A 19,684-nucleotide genomic window follows, 5' to 3' on the forward strand; every position below is an offset into this window, starting at 1 on the left:
AAGACGGTTCCGACGTGAGCCCAATCCTGCCCGGATCACAGTGGCCCAGTGACAAGCCAGGCCCTGTCGGGACTAGAAGAAACCAGGGAAAAAGGTGTCGACAGCCCTTTAGCTTTAGCCCTTGAAGGTTCTCACCTGCCTCCTTGTACCTGAGTCAGTTCACGGATTCACCGGCTCCTTGGAGCTGTCAGAAGTCACAGTGAGTGAGGCCTTCAAGCTACCTTCTTGCAAATAACCGACTGGTGGTTGTCCATTCGACTCCGTCGCATGGAGACCCTGTGTGTGTCAGAGTAGATCTGGGCCCCGGTGGGTTTTCAGTGGCAGCGTTTTATAAAGTAGGCCTTTCCGCCAAGGTTCCTCTGGGAGGACTTGAACTTCCAACCCTTTCTGTAAGCAGCCGAGCACATGAACTGTTTGCACCACCCAGGGACCCCGCATGAAATGCCCTCCCCCAGAGCGACCAGATTACTTCATTTTGACTCCGACTTCATTTGATTTTGACAAGACACTCTGATTAGCAGTAACACAGCTTTGGTAGATTGGCAGGTTTGCTTCTGAGGGACCAGGAGGTATTTCTTCCCAACTGCACTTAGAAGTGGCGTGTCTTCTTAACTGAGGGGCCCCAGGCAGTGGGGAGGAAGTGAGGCGTTGACCGTGAAAGCTAGGGGACCTTTGATGTATTCTGGCTGGTCCTATGGTGCCGGTGTGTACAAGCACACACACAGCTGAGGCTTTCTGCTCCCATCAAGAGTTACAGTCTTGGAAACCCACAGGGTCGGTTCTACCCGGTCCCGTAGGGTCACTCGGAGTCGGTATCGAGTTGGTGGCAGTAGTGGGCTTTACAAAGAGTTAAACAAGTTGGCCGAGGGTGACTGTGAATGTTAATGTCCATTCCAGCCTCAGTCAAGTTCATTTCACATTGGCATCGACGGGCTCCTTTGCGGGGCTCCTTTTCAGCGTGTTGCATGTTTCATACACGGCTTTTCTCCCATGACATGACTATGAGCACTTACCAGCCGGCAAAAGGCAACACCCAAAGCTGGTTCCTTAAAAAACCGTCTCCAGCGCTCTAATATTTAACACTCATTTTCTCTTGCCTTTCCTATGTTCCTTCATTTCTCATCACAGTCCCTGAGTTCAAGGTTGACTTACGTTGTGTCATTCTCCCGCTGCTGGGTACTGTTTATATCGACCTAACCCTGCAACCGGATCCTCTTTCGGCATCTGAACCCAGAACCCCCCTGTCCCGCAGGTAGCCCCCCTGGAAAGAAACCCAGGAAGCTGAGAAGCCTCACAATCTTACTGCCTTGGTCATTCAGTGCTGTGATGACAATCCCATCACAAGTGATAGCTTTCACGGCCAGACATTATTTCTCTCACAGTCTGGGAGGCTGGAAATACACCATCTCCAGGGGACACCATCTCCAGGGGACACCATCTCCAGGGGAAGGCTCACGTTCTCGGTCAGCCCGGGGGGAAGGTCCTGATCTCCTTCCAGCATCGGGGGCCTGGCCTTCCGTGGAGATCGCCATGTGTCTTGGCATCAATCTTCTGTTCAATCCAGGAGGTGCTCAGTGCAGAGGCCCTGGCTCCAAAGGAAGTGCTCTGCTCCCGGCGCTTCTTTCTTGGCGGTTCTGAGGTCCGTCTCTCTCTGCTCACACCTCTCACCTCTTCTCTCATGAAGTAAGAGTTGGCACTTGGAAACTCCCCTTCCATGAGACCTGTGACCTGCGGAAGGGAGTGGCGCCACCCCTAATTAGCCCCTTTTCACCCGATTGGCCCATCACATCCAGGAGGATGATTGCATCACTAAACAATTGCCAAACCCCATCGTTCCACAACAGCCACGCCCCTGTGATGGCCAGCCCACGTCGGGCCCACACCCATTTTGGGGAGGATGCAACCCAGTTGATGACGCCAAGTCCTTGTGTCCTTTCCTTCTGAGCGGGTGGACATCCCTGTCCATTTGGGAAACAAACTGAGAGGGATCCTTTTGCTGTGGCAGCCTGTGCCCCGAGCAGCGTGTAAGAATGTGTGGATGGCTACGAGCGATTTCGGCTCCTTCAGAGAAGTGTTCTTGTATAGGAAGTAAGTGATGTCCTAAGCAGTTGTCCACTGTGGGGGTGCTGTTAGATCTTGGGGGTGCTGTTAGATCTTGGTGGAGGAGGTGCACAGAGGATGACAGTAGCTGCCATGAATCCCACTGGGATTTTCCCAAGGACCGAGGTGGCCCAGAGGAGGGAGACTTGGCAGAGAGGAGTTGAGAGACTCCTGGTGAGCCAGTGATGACAGCGCATGTCCTGCTGGCAGAGAAGGGATACAAGGTGAGAAGGCATTCCCAAAGGAGGCACGAGCTTACCGAGGGTCCCGAGGTAGGAGCAGAGTGTGGTACACCCAGTGGGTGCAAGGGGGATTGTTGTTGTTGGCTGTCATCAGGTAGTAGGTTTCAATTCACAGCAACTTCACTGGTCAGAGTAGAACTCTCTGCAGCGTTTTCTGGACCATAATCTTTTGGGGGGAGGCAGCCTTGATGACATCATGATTCATGTACTCAAACACTGACTGAAAGATCAGCGGTTCAAAGCCATGTTCTCAATGGAAGAATGACGTGGCATATGTTTCTCTTGAAGTGAGGGCTTGGAGGGCCTCCTTGAGTCAGATGGGCCCAATAGCAACGAGTTGGGTTGGGTTCATCTTTATGAGAACAGATCATCAGGGAGCCGATGAGTGCATTCGAACCACCAACCTTCCAGATAGCATTTAAGCATTTCCTTTGCTATTGGGCCACCAGGGTTACCTGCTAGGAGGATGGCGTGGCTCGGATGGAAGGTTCACGGTGGAGGTGAGCCAGACATGAAGTGAAGCTGGGAGAGAGAGGAGGGCGTAGGGAAATGGGCTTCGTGTGTCACTCTAGGGCATTAGGCCATTATACGTTTGGGGAAGTTTTAAAGATTCAGAATCTTTGGGGGTTGGACCTTTGAAAAGTTTCCCCCTCCGTAGGTGTTCACAATATGTGGCCATGGCTAGGGGTAGCCAGATTAGGGTATGCAACCTCTGCAGGTAACTCTTGGCTGATACCATGAGTTAAAAGCCACTTCCAATTTTAAGAAATCAAAAGACCCTTTATCTTCCACTCATCCCACCTTACTTCACGGTCAAACGGTGGTCTTAGAGACCTGGCATCCTGCAGGAGCCACTGGGTTGCAAAACCTATATTCCATTTGAGCTGCAAAGATGCATGGTCGTGAAGACAAAAATTGGAAGAAGAGGAGAGAGACACACTCTGATAAGCATTAAAGGGTAAAGCTCCCAGAATTTCACAAATATTACCTAGTGCTGACCTTCTCGGAACATATGAAGGAATTCCAGTACGCATTTCACCAGATGGATACTACTGACTAGAAGAGGCTCATTTGTGGCCATTCCAAAGAAAAGTGACCCGAGAGTGTGCAGAAATGGTCAAACTCGATCATTAATATTGCACGCAAGTTAAATTGTGTTGAAGATCATTCAAAAACGGCCGCAGGAATACATCCAAAGGGAGCTGCTGGGGGTTTCAACCGGATTCGTGAGAACCGTCACTGCTGGGCTCAGGCGGACCCTGCCTGAGAGCTGAGAATCCCAGAACGATGTTTACTTGTATTGTATTGATTATGCTAATAATTTGATTGTGTGGCTCATCACAAATTATGGATAGCATTACCAAGAATGGGAATTCCAGAACAACCCGGTGTTTTCCTGGAGAGCCTGTACGTAGACTGAGAGGCATGGGGGATTTAAAATGAGGGAGTGTGGACCTCTGGGTGGATTCTTTCACTATATATGGTGAGAAAGTAATCCAAGAAACTAGACTCTCAGAAGAGCGTGGCATGAGGAAGAGCCTGCTTGCTTGATAAAGGACCACTATGGAGATGGTTTTTGAAAACGTATTCTTGCAAAAACCAAAGGAAATATAAACCAAACAAACCGTTTCTCTTTAAATCGTTTCCCTTGGGGCCTATGCGTCTCCCGCAACTCCGACCTTATCTTTGTTCATCTAACGCTACTTTTCCCTTCACTGCTGGTAACCCGCCTGTTTCCCCGGCCTTTTGTAAACACTTTTCCATTTTGCAGTGTAATTGTTTTTGGTGTTTGTGTAAAATACTCCATCAAATTGATATTCCAGAATTTATTGCTCATTCCTTTAGTGCTAGACATTAAGGTGATTTCCATTTTCTCTCTATTATAAATAATAGGAGCGAGAACATCTTTGTATATGTAGCTTTTTTTGCTACATTTGAGTTATATCCGAAGGATTAATTCCCAAGAGTGGGATTAATGGGTCAAAGGGCATGAACAGCTTTATGGCTCTTAATATTTATTGCTAAATTGCCCAAAGGGTCATTCTAATTTACAATGCCACCTGCAGTACGTGAGAGTGGCCGCCTCCCCCCAGCCCTGCCAATGCTGCTTTCTTTAGGCAATAGTTTTGGGTAAATTTAATAGACTTTAAAGAGCATCTCATTACTGGCTTTGAGATTTCCCTTTCATTATTATAAGCATCAGGCATGTTTTCTCCAGCGTGTTCCCTGTGGGTTGCTTTCCATATCAGAAGATTGCACTTTTGAGTATCCAGTGGAATGTAGAATATTTTATAATGAAATTGTCAAATGCACTTAGAAGAGAAAAAATAATCAATGCAACCCCATAGACTCCTGACCTGGATTCAACAATAGCAAGGATTGGCCACATTTGCTTCATCTACCTCTTCATTTCCTCTTTTATTTCCTGTGTCATTATGCACTTCTAAAACACATGGGATTCTTCTTATATAATTATAATACCAGTATATACTTAGTGCAATTAGTGATTAGATTCTGCTTGGATTCCTTGGTATCATTTAATACCAGTCAGTAATAAAAATTTGCCAAATGTCCTGCATACACGTTTTCACTGATGGCTTGTTCCAGAAAGTGTACAAAGTTGATGGGTATTTGTTATGGTTCTAAAGCCCCAAGCATACCATCACCCTCCCCCCAGGCACCACCAGGCTACCACCATTCCCTCACCCTTAGTTCTTGCCCCCTCCCGTCCCTGCCCACTGTCCTATGGCAGGAATGGAACCAGTTGTCATGTAAAAGGTTCCATATTCTGGGTTAGACTGGTTCCTTATCAGCTCTAGACATGTGATTAGATTGGGGTTCAATTTCCCCACCCACCATAAGATTACATCCTGAGTGGTGCTTCCAGGGGCACGGAATGTCTGTCTGTCCCACTGCGGTTGGTCCTGAGGGTGATTGTTGGTCCAGGCATGAAAGCCCACTAACGCCATTGTTAAATTCCCCCTTAGGGGTTGAGTTGCATCCCCACCCTCCCACACACAAAAACAGGTTTTAAATCCTAAACTCTATATGTGTGGTTATAATCCCAGTTGAGAATAGGTTGTCTTTGCTATGCTGAGATAGGATTCATCTACCATGGTTTAAGTCCGTCTCTTCAGAGATATAAACGTTTAAGCAAGCCTCATGAAGATTGCCTGGAAGCAAAAATTCAAAGACTTCAATCCAGAGCCCACAGGGAGAGAGACAACCTTTCCCGGGAACTGGCACCTGGAATGTGCACTTGGAGCTTGCCAAACTCTGAGAGGAGACGTGTTTGTGTATGCCACCCACTTGTGGCGTTGCTGCAGCAGCAACACTAGAGAGTGTGACATTCCCCGGCAGGTGTTGGCCTCTGTTTCATCCATGGATGTTGGTGGCAGCTTCAACCAGTTGTTTCACGGGAGCTGCGAAAGGATGATGGCTTCCCCATTTAGTAACGTCTTAATTACAGAATTTTTCTACACATCAAACCTGTTCCTCAAAAAGTGGGTCGTTTTAGTCAATTTAAGCACAATGAGTACAAGGAAGGCTTGATAAAACTTTCATTCTCCTCTCTAAATTTTCAAGTTTCCAACTAAGGGGCTGGTGCGCTTGCCATTTCCAGTGTTGTCCAATGAGCTATTGCTGTTTCTTTTCCTTAAGAATCATGAACACACACACACACATACACACAAATATTGAGCTCTGTATAAGCTCATGAGAGACATAGATACACCTATGTATATCTCTTCCCATGTGTTCTAATCAATTCCATTTTTCTAATGTTCAAATTATTCCATCCTGGATCCAAGAGAAACACCCTCCATAGAGCCTTGTGTTTAGGTTTAATAAGTAAACAATTATCAATATGATCACAAGCAATTTTCTAAGTGAATGAGATATTTCTTTGAAACTCTATTTAAATATCCTTCTAATTCATTTCACTAAAATTGACAAATTGCTATGTTCCATGAACACTTGAATGAATCATTTTCACCAATTTGACATATGTAGTAGTCTGGGTACTTTAGAGAAACAAATCCACAGAAACTCATGCATAATATAGAGTTTTATATAAAAGTTAAGTGTACATCAAGAAAACATCCCAGTCCAGTGCTGCCCAAGCCCACAAGTCCAACATTAACCCATATGTCCGACACCAATCCACAAAGTCCTCCTCCATCTCACAAAACACACACAATGACACCGACTGCAGGAGGAAAGCCAAGTTAGTGAATGTGTAAGCATCTCAGCGCTGGCAGGGGTCTCCACACAGCTTCTCCAGCACCCAGGGCTGCATCGGGGTAGGTCCATGCGGCTTCTCCTTGGGGATGTCTTGCAGGAAGTGAGCCTTGTCAGTTGAAGCAGGGAACTGGCTAAGGCAGCTGCACCCTGGTCCAATCATCACAAAGCAAGAGACCTGAGAACTGGAAAGGCGAGACTCACCGAGCCATTTATCTCTCCGCCCTTCAATTACCCCCACATGTGTTTATCGCCCAGGTTGGCACAATAAACTAACTACCTCAACATACAGTTACGTTTCTTCATATTAGTTTCTTTTCAGGTTTGGGGGTTCACTTTTTCTTGTTTGTTTTTGTTATCTGTAAAATAATGTGTTCAAAGTTAAGCAGTGTAAAAGGTATTGTCAGAAATTCTTCTATTCTTTCTCCACTACCTAATACCCTCCTCCTCTGCCAGCAACCATTTGTTAATAATTAGGTCATTATTACGTTCGGAGACATCATGATTTGTTTAAGCAGCCATGGATGGAGTTTTGTAAGTTTTCCTGAAAAGCAAAAATCCCATATCTGAGTCATTTCATCTATTGACTAGTGTATCCTTGGGATCTATTCTAGAAACGGGAGTGCTGAGTAAATGGGTAAACATGCCCATGTTCTTTTCCCAGTTGGTAATATTTTTTAAGGGCAAAGGTGCCTCCCCATAGGAATTGTATCATTTTGTACCGAGAGGGATTTCTACATAGATGTCACGAATGTTCACAGTCAGTATGCTAGATTGTTAGGAAATTAGTATGTTCTCAAGGTCACGGGTTATGTCATGAACCTACACACTTCCCAGTGTTGACCGGGATGGGTCACAGCGGAGTACTGGACAGAGTTCCTATTTTAGGGAATCCACGGCTTGTCTTTGTTGCTGTGGTTCATTGCCGTTGAGTTGTCTCCCAGGCACCGTGACCTTCTGTATAGAAGAATGAGACCTTGCTGGGCCCAGGGCCACCCTCCCGACTTGGGGCACGCTGGAGTCCGTGATGGTGACGGTGATGTTCATCCGTCGCGCCGACTGTTTCCCTCGCTCTCTCCGACCTTCCACTCGACCAAAGATGACGGCCTTTTCCAGAGACTAGTCTTTGCTGCTTTGTCTAGGGAGACACGGTACTCGAAGGAAAAACAAAGATAGGGGGATCCCAGATGGAATTAAAAGACGAAAGTGCGAAGAATCCCATTCAAGTCACACCTCTGTAGGAAGCTTTCCCTGCTGACTTCAGGCCACAAGAGTCCCTGCCCCCCCCCCTCCCGAATTTCTCCCATTAGCCTCTGTAGTGACTCTGATTCTTTCTCAAGCCAAATCGTGTAAACACTTGGTTCAGCAACCCCGAGCGTAGTAGCAGGGATAACCATGCTAAATCGTCCAGATCTGGGCTGCTCGTGACTTTAGATGGAGGCAGGGTTACATCAGCGCGGTCTCTGCCACTCCCCAAAGCAGAGCTTCAGCAAACCTGGGTGTTCGTCACGACCCCAAGGGGAAGTCATACCTGAAACAACGGCTTAACATTAATGAGCCGCAGCTCTCCGAAATCCTGTTAATGACCCAGGTTTCCCTGGACGTGGAGTCCCTGGTGTACAAAGTACCCTGGATCAGTACACTTTGATGGAGGACAAGGAACCCACCTGTGTGCTCACCTGCCGAGTGAGTTCTCCGGGCGGAGAGGGCCCCGGTGTCTCTGGGTGTTCGGATTGTGAAGACCCGGGAGCCGTTTCCATGGAGTTTGCACCCTGCAAGCACACAGCCTGAGGACTTGGGTCCCAAGGTGTTTGCCTCCTGAGGGGGCTGGCACACAGGCTCCCCCACAGCACTGTAGGATAGCCCGGGGGGAGAGTTGGGGCCCATCATGACACACTGTGCTCAGTGCGTTTCCCAGACGGCAGGTGGTTGTCTCAGTGGCTGGCTTTTTCATGTCCTCAGTTCTCGTGGCTGATTCAGGGTCCCTTTGAGGAGAGAATTACCCTGTGTGGTCATCCGAAACAACAACAACAAACACCCAGGGAAGAGTCCTGTCAGACCAGAGGCTCCCTCTGGCCCCTGGCCCCCCATGCATTGTCCTCCAGCGCTGGGCAGTTGAGAAGCAAGTTTGATCAGCTGTGGCCAGCACTGTTGTTGTAGGCCTGCCGAGTGGTTCTGATTCACAATGACCCGACGCATAAGAGAACGAAACACTGCTCAGTCCTGCACCATCCGCACACTTGTTCTTATGGTTGAGCCCGTTGTTGCAGCCACTGTGTCAGTCCATCTTGTGGAAGGTCTCCCTCTCTTTTGCTGTCCCTCTACTTTATTAAGCAAGATGTCCTCTCTCCTGATTAACATGTCCAAAGAAGTAAATGCATATCTTAATACTATTTTTCTCCAAGACAATAAAAATTTTATTCTTCTTATTAAAACAATTTTTAAAAACAAAGTTGTAGCTTCTGTTGAAATAAACTTAAAATACCTCTTCCAGCTGATTTACTTGCATGTCAATATTTTTGATTGATCATTTCTCTCCTGTTTCTTTACAGATTGAATCATTAAAGAAGAAGTTGCAACAGAAGCAGCTCTTAATACTGCAACTTTTAGAAAAGATATCTTTCCTAGAAGGAGAGGTAGGAAACTGTTTCTTTAAGATGATGTCTGCCCTCCCGTTAAATTTAATGTTTCTGAGCCTTCCACGGACACTTAATTAAAAATATGGCTATTTCCTGGCCACATAAAACTGATGGAAGGTTAACTGCCAGCACTGAAAATGAGGTTCTGACAGCTAGTTTTTCTTAACTGGGCGACTCTCCTCCATTAGCTGGCTGCTTACCTCTGCTTTCTGGCTCTGGTCTGTCGTGTTCAAGAGTTCTCCCAGCCAGCCTGATAAGCTGTTGGTTCATGCTGATCATTTCCCACACGGGTGCTGTGCTTCATGGTTTGTAAAGCGTTTCCACATGCATTCCTCCCATAATTTTCTCAACAACATTCAAGAAGGTAAGGTGAGGATTTTTCTATCTATGATTCTATACTAATAAATGAGAAGAAGCAAATAAATAAATAAAATAACCAAGGCACTGATTTTGCTCAAACTGAGTGCAGAGCCAGACTGCAGGATCAACCCCAGTCCCCCCAAAACCCACCTCTGAGCCAGCTCCAATTCCTAGAGATCCTATAGGACAGAGGAGAACGGCCCCCACAGTGGCCAAGGCTGCCACCCCGATGGAGGCAGCCTGCAGCCTTCTCCCACAGAGAGGGACGTGGGTTTGCCGTGAGCAGCCACGTCTGTGCACCACGGTGCCACCGGGACTCCTCCACACGGCTTAGAGGGGACCTCATTTCCCCTGAAACTTGGAGATATTTAGGACTCCCGACTTTCCTGCCTTTTGAAAGTCATTTTGTGGATTTTGTGCAGGTTCCAGAGAAGGAAATTATGGGATATGAAGTCGTTTTCAGAGCTTGGGTATTAATAGAAACGAGAAGCCAAAATCCATTTGCTCGGAGGGCTCTTATTAAGCGCTTGGCACAGAGCCCTCTCTTTCTGAGTCTCTCGGGTTGCCAACCATCTGCCCTTGTCTGTGCTGCTCGTGATGGCCCTGCCCCGGTGAGAGATAGTCTGGGAGAGAGCGATGAAGTAAGGAGAGAGGAAAGAGGTGACATTTATTAAGCACCTAGTGTGTGCTGGGCGCTGTTAGATACTTTCCATATGTCCCGTGTAAGGCACAGGTTAAGAGTGGAATCTGACTCAGCCACGGTTGCGTCCTGGATCTGTTTCTTATTAGTTGGATGGACCTGGAGAAGCTCTCTATCATTGTAAAAGTATATGTGCGTGACAGTGAAATGAGAATTCATACGAAGTGTCTGACAGGTACTAAATGTACACGTACACACACCCCTCCTAACATACACACACACACACACACACACACACACACACACACACCAAGGAGTCCATCTCGACCCCTGTTAATCTCACGTGTGTGGTCGAGTAGCCCTATCCTCAGCAGCGGTTTCCATGGCTGATTTGTTTCACGTGCACCCTGTTTGCAGCGACATCTCTGGGTGCCCTCAAACCTCTCGCCCTTCCATTGTCAACCGCCGCGGGGCTCCTGGCCTGTACTAAGCCCTGGGTAGTCGTTGACTTCTTTTTGTTGTCCTCGCTCTGTTCAAAGGAACGGCCTGTGAGTTAGATTGTATGGCACTCATCTGGTAGATGTGGAAACCGAGAATCTGAGACAGTAACGATTCTGCCCACAGTGACAGGGAGAGATGGGGACGCGTAGGTCCAGAGTCTGAGTTCTCAATCGCCATCCGTTTAGGGGCGATGAGCTGCATGTTCATTTGTTCTCTCTTTCTGAATGACTCTGGGGATCTGGTGGCAGATTCTAGGCCCAGGAGTCTCAGTCTTCCGAGAGTGGAGGGGATGGGGTACTAGCCCCATCCCTGCCTCTTTCTTCTCCCCTTCACAGCCGCGGGGCCCAGCTCCAGTCCAGAATGAACTTTTCTGTTTCTGAAGTGCCTCTGAAATTACAGCTCCTGTGTGTTTAGTTACCTGTGTTTAAACTCTCATTCGCTTCTGGTTTGCATTCACCTATCCGGATTTCTAAAAATTTACTCAACCTAGCCTCATCAGACTGAGTTTTTATCAACCGGTTAAAATATTTCTTATGTAGAAATATGCCATTTTTAATGTCTGAACAAATACGTATTCTCTCACCTCCTTGAATAGTAATTGTTTAGAAAACATTATTAAAATAAAATCACAAGCATGAATCTTCATACGATAGATGTTTTTTGAAACGCTGAACAAATTCAGTGTTTTTCTCTGCCAGGAATCTTTCCCTCCCCCAGCAGTTTTATTGGCGTCTCACTCACATATCAACCAATTCAATCATTCAGTCACATCAGTAAGAGTTGTATAACCATCACCACACTCAGTGTTAGCACATTTTCTTCATTCTTGAACTCATCATTATTAGCTCTCAATTTCCCTCCAAACTCCCCTGCCTTGCCCCAGGGAACTCCTCAATCCAGTTACTGTCTCTACGGATTTACCTATCCCGGATTTCTGATAAAGGAAAACATTCAAAAGCAAGCAAACGAACACTCACAAGAATAAGAAAGTAAAACAGATGTCTACTAGACACCTTAAACATGCAGCTAAACTTTTAAAAATCAGAGGAAATCTTGACTGTAGTGGTACATACACAGGTCTACACATGGAATACAATTACTATTAAGTTTACTACACGTGTAATAAAATTATGTGGAGTTAAATACAGATGACCATAGGAAATTGAAGCAATAGAAAAATTGTGGGAATTGATCACTTCCAGTACCTTGATCATGATATTGGTGGATAGTTTTCTAAGATGATGTCCTGGGGGCGCCTGGGTGAAGGACACACAGAATTCCTCTGTATTATTTCTTATAACCACAAGTGAATCTTCAGCTCCTCGCTTCTTGACGACCCTGTTGAACATTTACGACAGTAGTAAAAATCCTCTCTCTGGCTCTTTTGCCCATTAACACCGTGTACCAGGCAATAACAAAGGCCAAGGTACTAGACGCGCGTAAAACTGGCTGTATGGTTATGTGGCAGTTTGTCTGGGCTATGACTCTTAGTGTTGTTGTTTTTTTTCTCATCATTTTATTGGCGGCTTGTACAACTCTTATCACAATCCATCCATCCATCCATCCATCCATCCATCCATCCATCCATCGTGTCAAGCACAATTGTACATTGTTGCCATCATCATTCTCAGAACATTTTCTTTCTACTTGAGCCCTTGGTATCAGCTCCTCATTTCCCCCTCCCTCCCTCACGAACCCTTGATAATTTATAAATTATTATTATTTTTTCATGTCTGACACTGCCCATTGTCTCCCTTCACCCACTTTTCTGTTGTCCATCCCCCCAGGGAGGGGGCCATAGGCAGATCATTGTGATAGACTCCCCTGATCCTTAGTGGTTTGGCAGTTATGTAATGAGATCATCATCCTCTATTTTGTGATCTGATGTGGTCAGTTTTGCTCTTGGGAACCTAATCATGCTGATAAATTAAGGAATGGATATATTTCAAAAGAGATTTTTTAATTTAAAAAATATTATTTAAGAAAAAAACCGAGAAAGGACTCAAACGCCTTCCTTTTGTCAGTCCTCGATTTAATGCGTGTGACACCTGGCCTCTCGGTGCGGTGCTGGTGCTTTCGGGGCACTCCTGTGCACTTCTCTGTCTAATCTCAGCTGGCAGCACCAGGCGCCCGGGCTTTCCGTCTGCATTTGATGGGACGCACATTCATGAATAGGGCAGGTGCTCCAGCTCCTACTTGCTTGCTCTTTTAGGTCTAGGGGAGGCTGCCATTTACGTGTGACATAATTCCACCCCCCCCCAAAAAAAAAAGAAAGCCAAATGTTGCCGCCCGGGATTCTTCCATCCTGGAAGGCTCACAGACCTCCCCAGCCGCAGCTTGGTATGTGTTACCCTCATCAACACAAGGTGGTGGTATTTGAAAGCAGGAAAATCCCAGAACTTGATTCTCGGTCCTGAGGCAGTTTCTTTCCAGCACGGGGTCCAGGCAGCAGTTGGAGGCAACTCTGTCATTCCACGCAGCCGCACTCTGGGACTGAGGACCAGAGAGCCTTGGTTTCGCTGTACTGTCCGTCTTGTGGATCATTCTCTCTATAGCTCAAGTGTGTCTCCGACTGCCTGACTTGCTTCCTATTGCCCATGTTCAGGTTCTCATGGTCTTTGCATTTTGTCTTTAATTCTTATCAACTTTATTGTGTATCATTTATGCAAACAAACCACATCGATACCAGGTATATGTGTTGATGGACTTCAGCATACGTTATGTGTTAGGAAACGGCCACCACAATCAAGATACAGAATTTTCTATCACTCGCCTCAAATGCTCCGCTTCCCATTGAAATCCAGGCAACCATGAATGAGTGTTTCAGTCACTCTGATCCCTTTTTGCCATTATAGATTTGTTTGTATTTATGTAAACAAACTATACACTGTATACTCTTTTGTGTCTTGCTTCTTATACGCACCAACCAATGGGAGCCCTAGCGTCATAGTGGGCTTCCACCTGCAGTACCACCTGTCTCTGTGCTTCAGGAAGACTGGGCTTTCTTCTCCTGCAAAGAGTTAGAGTCTCAGAACCCCCCAGGGACAGCTCTACCCTGCCCTTTGGGACACTCTGAGTTGGAATCAGTTCAATGGCAGTGAGGTGTTTTTTCCTTTTTCAATGTAGATACGTATTTATTGTGGGACTGTGATTTGCCTACACTGACTGGTTCTATCCATGAATGTAGATATGTTTGCGGTACTAATCATCAAATATCTGGTCCCTTATCTAGTTACTATCTCTTTTTAAAAAGAGTGTTTTTGTCACATACTACACATATACAATTGAATCACTCGATCATTTTAAGAAGCGTTGTGTAATCATCACCACCATCAATTTTAGAATGTTTCTTCTCATGCTCATTGGTGTGAGCTCCCCCTCCCCCACCCCTCCCCTGTCATGTCCCAAGGACATTATTAATCCGGTTACTGTCTCCATAGATCTGCCGGTCCTGGATTTCACAAGCAGAAAAACACACACAGGAAGCAAACAGAAAGCAACAACGATAAAACAGAACAAGGAAAAACCCCAATCGATAATGTCATAGGGCAAAACTTTCAATAACACTCATTCACGAAGGTAGACCCCGATGAATACATGTCATAAAAAATCCAGGGGGGCATTAAAACAGAAAGTATATGGTCGTCCCAGACACCCTTCCCTGGGGATCCTCAAAGCAAGAGATCCAAGCCAAGTCCAAGCACCTCCAATTCCTTCACCTCAGGAAAGCAGTCATCTTCTTACAGGTCAGCCCTAAATCCACAGTCTGTTAGGTCCTTCAATCTGCTGTACAGGTGAGTTTGAGACAAAGCCCAGGGGGGTTCCACGTGGAATCCTTCTGGTGATGCTGTTTTTATGTAACAATAGACTGTCTTTGAAACCCAGGTTCGATGACGCTATAGAGGCAGTAAACTGGGTTAATGGTTACCTGCGGGTGTGGCAGGGGAGGTTAGGGGAACACAAGGAATACAAGAAAATGTTCTAACACTGGTTGTGGTAATGATTGTCCAACACTTATTGATATGATCGTACTGTTGAATTGTATGATATTTGGATTATGTCCCAATAAAATTGTGTGTGTGCATATATTTTAAAAAGAATGCTTGGCCAGGACGAACAGCCTTTAGTGCTTGGATAGCCAAGGGATTTTAGAAGTTTAAGAGTACTTTTCTATGGAAAATTAAATTAAGTTGAAAAAAGTAAAATAAATGAACTCCCATCGAGTCCATTCTGACTCACAGTGACCCTGTAGGACAGAGTATGGTCACTACTTGTGCTCTCCAGTGGGTCTAATGCTGTAAATCTTTTTGTTTTGTTTTGATTTTTTAATCATTTTATTGGGGGTTCATACAACTCTTATCACAATCCATCCATCCATTCATCCACTGTGTCAAGCACATTGGTACATGTGTTGCCATCATCATTCTCAAAACATTTGCTTTCTACTTGAGCCCTTGATATCAGCTCCTCGTTTTCTCCGCTCCCTCCATGCTCCCCCCTCCCTCATGAACCCTTGATAATTTATAAATTATGATTTTGTCTTATCTTGTCCTGCCCGACATCTCCCTCCACCCACTGTTCTGTTGTCTGTCCCCCAGGGAGGAGGTCACATGTAGATCCCTGTGATCGGTCCTCCGATGCGGTAAATCTTCACTGAAGGAGACAACCTCGTCTTTCTCCCAGAATTCCTAATCCATGTGATTTTCTTCTTTTTTCTGTCTCTCTTTGCGTGTTTGCTCAGTATAGCTCTGCGGTGGGGGGAGGGGGGTGGCAAAGGGAGAAGAAGCGAGGCATTGATTTTGTTGCTTTTATTTTTTAAAGCAGGTTTTTACTGTTTTTTCGATTCCGTTGGTGTTTATCCTAATATTTATTATTTCTTTCCTTCTAACTTTTTTTGGATTTACTTTGGTCTTCTCTTTTGAGCTTCTTGAGGTGGAAGCACAGGCCACGAATTTAGACCTTTCTTTCTTCGTTTAAGCTATAAAATGTCTCCCTAAACTCTGTTTTAGCTAAGTCTCACAAGACTGGCTATGTTTCATTTTCACTATCATCCAGTTGCGAAGTATGTTGCTTAACCTCCAAATATCTGAGGTTTTCCTAGCTATCTTTTTTATTATTATTATTTTAAATTTAGTTATGTTATCATTGTGACATACTTTATATGGTTTTAATTACTGTAAGTTTATTGAGACTTGTTTTATAATCTGACATATGGCTTCTTTTAGCTAAATATGGAAAAATATTACGTTATTTTGTGTGTTCTGTAAGTGTCAATTAGTTTGCTAATATTGTTCATATCATTTGTGACTTTTCTGGTTGTTGTATAATTGCTCTATCAATTATTGAGAGAGGGATGTTGGCATTGCTCATGGCTTTTGACTATTTCTTTTAAAAATCTGTTTTCACTTCATGCATTAGAGACTATCGAGTAAATACATATTTACAATTATTGTATCTTTGTGGAGAATTGATTTTCTATTGTTATGCAATGTTGGTCTCTACCTTTCTCTTTTTGTTGAAGTCTATTTTATCGAACACTGATGTAGCTTTTCATTTGTGTCTTGTATCTCTTTCCAGCCACCGGTTGGTATTTAAAGTGCATCTTTTATTGATGGCATTTAGTAATGTGTATCTTACTTTTTATTCAAAAGAATGTATTTGAGTTATACCCACCTGATTAAAAAATCTCTGCCTTGAATGTAGGTGTAATCCAGTAACATTGCATAAAAATCCAGTAATATTTAACCAATTACGGATGTGGTTGAGTCTGGAGCTACTAGTTTATTATATTTTTCTGCTCATTCCTTGATTTCCCTCCTTCCTTTCTTTCTTGCATGATTTGAATATTTTTTAGATGTCTGTTTTAATTTTTCGGATGACATTTTTGCTAGCTCTCTTTGTAACGTTTTAATGGTTGCTCTAGATTTCGTGACATACACTGTTCACAGCCCACTTCAAAATACTGGGTCACTCCAGGTAAAAACACAGAAACCCAGCAGTCGGGCGAGTCAGAATGAATGCATCTGCATTGATGAGAAACCCGTAATACATTGTGTCCCCTCCCCATATGTTTGAGATGAACTTGTACTTCACTAACGACTCCAAGTCCATTTCAGTGTTACTTTTCCTCCCTTTTTTTTTTAAAGCCATTTAGACCAATATTTAGATCCAAGAGGTAAGGAACCTGGAGGGGTTTTAAGACTGTGAACTTTCACTCTCAGTGTTAAAAGAGTTCTATTTTGATTTTTTAAAGAAACGTATTGGACATATAGTTACATAGCCCGTCTCAGCCAATGAAATCAGCAATAATATTCTGCTAACACCCCCCACCCCCATAAATTTGGTTCTCTTCATTTTTTTCCCCCTCCCATCCTTCCTCCTTCCCTTTATAATTTCCTCCTCTCCCGTGTCCCTAGTCCGGTCCCCATGCCACCTTGTCGGCTTCAAAGTCATATCTTTTGGTATAAAAACCATGCTTATTTTCCCTTATAATAGTGGTGTTATTAAATGCTTGTCTTTGTAAGATTGACTATGTTGTCTAATCATAATACATTGTTATAAATTTTGTTTCAAATCATCAGGAGGTCAGGTGATGGCAAAATCCCTGAAGTTTTCTCATCTTAAAATAAGGTCTTCATTTGTCCACTATTCCTGAACGACATTGGGGTTTAGATTAAGTCTCCTACTCTCAGTGCCTTAAGAATCTCGTTCCATAGTCCGCTGACTTCCATGGTTTCATTGTCTGCCTAGTAATCGCGACCTGTTCCTGCATCGCCTCACCCGTGTTAGTGTGAGACCTGGGGCTGTGTTCAGGCAGCTAAAGCCCCCCAGTTAGTTTAGAAAACCAAATCCACATGGCAGTATATTGAACGGTAAGCCATGCCACCACTGAACACCCGCGACTGATACCGGCAGCGGAGCATACCCCCAACCTTGGTGTTAGTACATATTACTAATGCTTAGATGTGGCTTGTCATAACCTGAGTTTATTCTAAGTTGGTGACTTCCTGTCCAGAACTTGAAGCCTTGGCTGTAACCCTCTTTATGTTTGCCGCCCCCCCACCCCGCCCCCCACATTCATGCTTCCAGGGAGTCAGCCAGAGACCTGAGAGGAGTCTATCACACACTCCCCTTCTCTGACTCCCTCTGGGCTGTGCTCTCCGTGTGGTTGGTTCTGGTTGTCCTGGATTCCTCCTTCCGCTCACTTCTGCCAGGAAGCTGGTCTTTTTATTGCGTTTCTTTTTCTTTCCCAATTCTGCCGGTTTCGATGGAAGTTGTGCACGAGACTATTGGACTCTTGTGTTTTCTCAAGTGGTTCTTCCTTGTGTTTGCCCCTTTCCTTTCCTGCGTGGTGAGCTTCGGCTTTCCGTTTGAGGATCTGTTTGTGGTCTTTGTCCATTTGGAGCTTCATAACACCCACCTTGCTGGGGTGAAGGCCCACCTGGGCAGGTGCGCATTAGCTTGATCTCGCTTCACCCAGTGAAGGTAGACGACATATTTCTTCCTGTAAGCCTGGGCCACCTTGCCAATTTGCTGGTCTTTCTTGCGTCCTCACACAACCTGAACTTCAGCATCCTGGTGGATGGGCAGGGATCAAACATTGGATTTCTGTCTCAGTTCCTCGGAGAGACGGGGAGACTTCATCTTCCTGAGCACATGGGAAGGTTCATTGTAATGCCTTTTCCGGTTTGGGGTTGGTCCGAAGTCACAAAGGGATTGAACTTGTTCTGTCGGCATGGCCCTTGTTCTGTTATTTTATGACACGGTACCTCCCATGAGGAACCCTGGTGGCATTGTGGTTGCGCATTGGGCTGTGACTGTCAAGCCACCAGCCAGCCACTGCTCAGCAGAGAGACAGGTGTTTTTACTTTCCGTGAAGTGTTGCCCTCTGGGAAACGCACAGGGGCAGTTCTGCACTGTCCTAGAGAGCCGCTGTAAGTCAGGGTTGACTCAATGGCTGTGAGTTTGCTTCTAAGTTGAGTGGCTACCGTAAGACTGAGGTCCTCCGGTAGCAAATCATGCTACATTCATCTCTGTAAGGTTGATCCTGTTTCCCTACAGCTACCCAATGCCTCACATTTCCACAAGAAGCGTTTGGTTCCTTTGCTTTGCGCATCTCTGACCTGCATGTGGGGAGTCCTCATGAACCAGGACCAAGGGTCTGGGGTGACCGGCCCTCTAATCACTGACTCCCGATTGGGGGATATACACAAGCGTTGTCTTTTATGCCCCTCAACCACAGGCCCAAGCCCAGCACTCTGTGACCTCCTGATGATTCAGTTCTCTACTTTGAAAAGGGGCAAGGCCCTGAGATGGCGGAGCTTGTTCAAGGTCAGGGCTCTTCTGCCTCCCTCTTTCCCAGCGAATAGGAAAATCCAGATGTTGCTGGGGAAAGTGTGTGTGGGTGTGTGTGTGTGTGTGTGTGGTGTGAATGTTGATATTTCCCTGGCCCTGAGCCAGCACCTTTCTCCCATCCAGAGCACCAGGTGATAGACTCAGTGCCCATAGATCTGCCAGGGCCTGTCAGCTGCTAAGCAGTCTGGAAAGCATTCTCTTCTTTACCCGGGTTCCTATTTGTCATAAGCATCCGTAGGCCTTTCCATTCCAGAGGGTGCAGATTGTCCCAGCGCTGGACTCCCTCATGCAAAGCAGGAGCCACCGAGTCACAGCCCACATCCCTCCTTACAAACTGAATCAGCTGCTCTTGGTATAACTGGGGTCTTAGAATCATGTCCCAACTTCAGTTTTGACTTTAAAAAGAGATGGAAAAACACACAGCTGCTTTCATGTTTTTCTGGCTGTGCATGGAATGTGCTTTGTTGAAAAGCATCTATGCATTTTCTAATCCAATAAGGATTTATTGAGCATCTCCTGTTTGCCACACTTTGAGAATACAGCCAATAAGCTAGACATGGTTGTGCCTCATGCTAAAAAAAATACAATAAACAGTAGAAAAATATATA

General features: G+C 45.4%; 1 protein-coding gene across 1 annotated transcript in view; it reads left to right on the top strand.

The window, feature by feature from the left end:
* Positions 1-19,684, top strand: part of MYZAP (myocardial zonula adherens protein) — a 110,995-nt gene that overhangs the window by 73,702 nt on the left and 17,609 nt on the right. Inside the window, exon 11 of the mRNA XM_075532340.1 lies at positions 9,134-9,217. Within this exon, the coding sequence (XP_075388455.1) occupies positions 9,134-9,217 (84 nt within the window). The remainder of the gene's footprint in view (positions 1-9,133; positions 9,218-19,684) is intronic.

This window comes from Tenrec ecaudatus, chromosome 14 (assembly GCF_050624435.1).
Source record: "Tenrec ecaudatus isolate mTenEca1 chromosome 14, mTenEca1.hap1, whole genome shotgun sequence".
Classification (NCBI taxonomy): domain Eukaryota; kingdom Metazoa; phylum Chordata; class Mammalia; order Afrosoricida; family Tenrecidae; genus Tenrec; species Tenrec ecaudatus.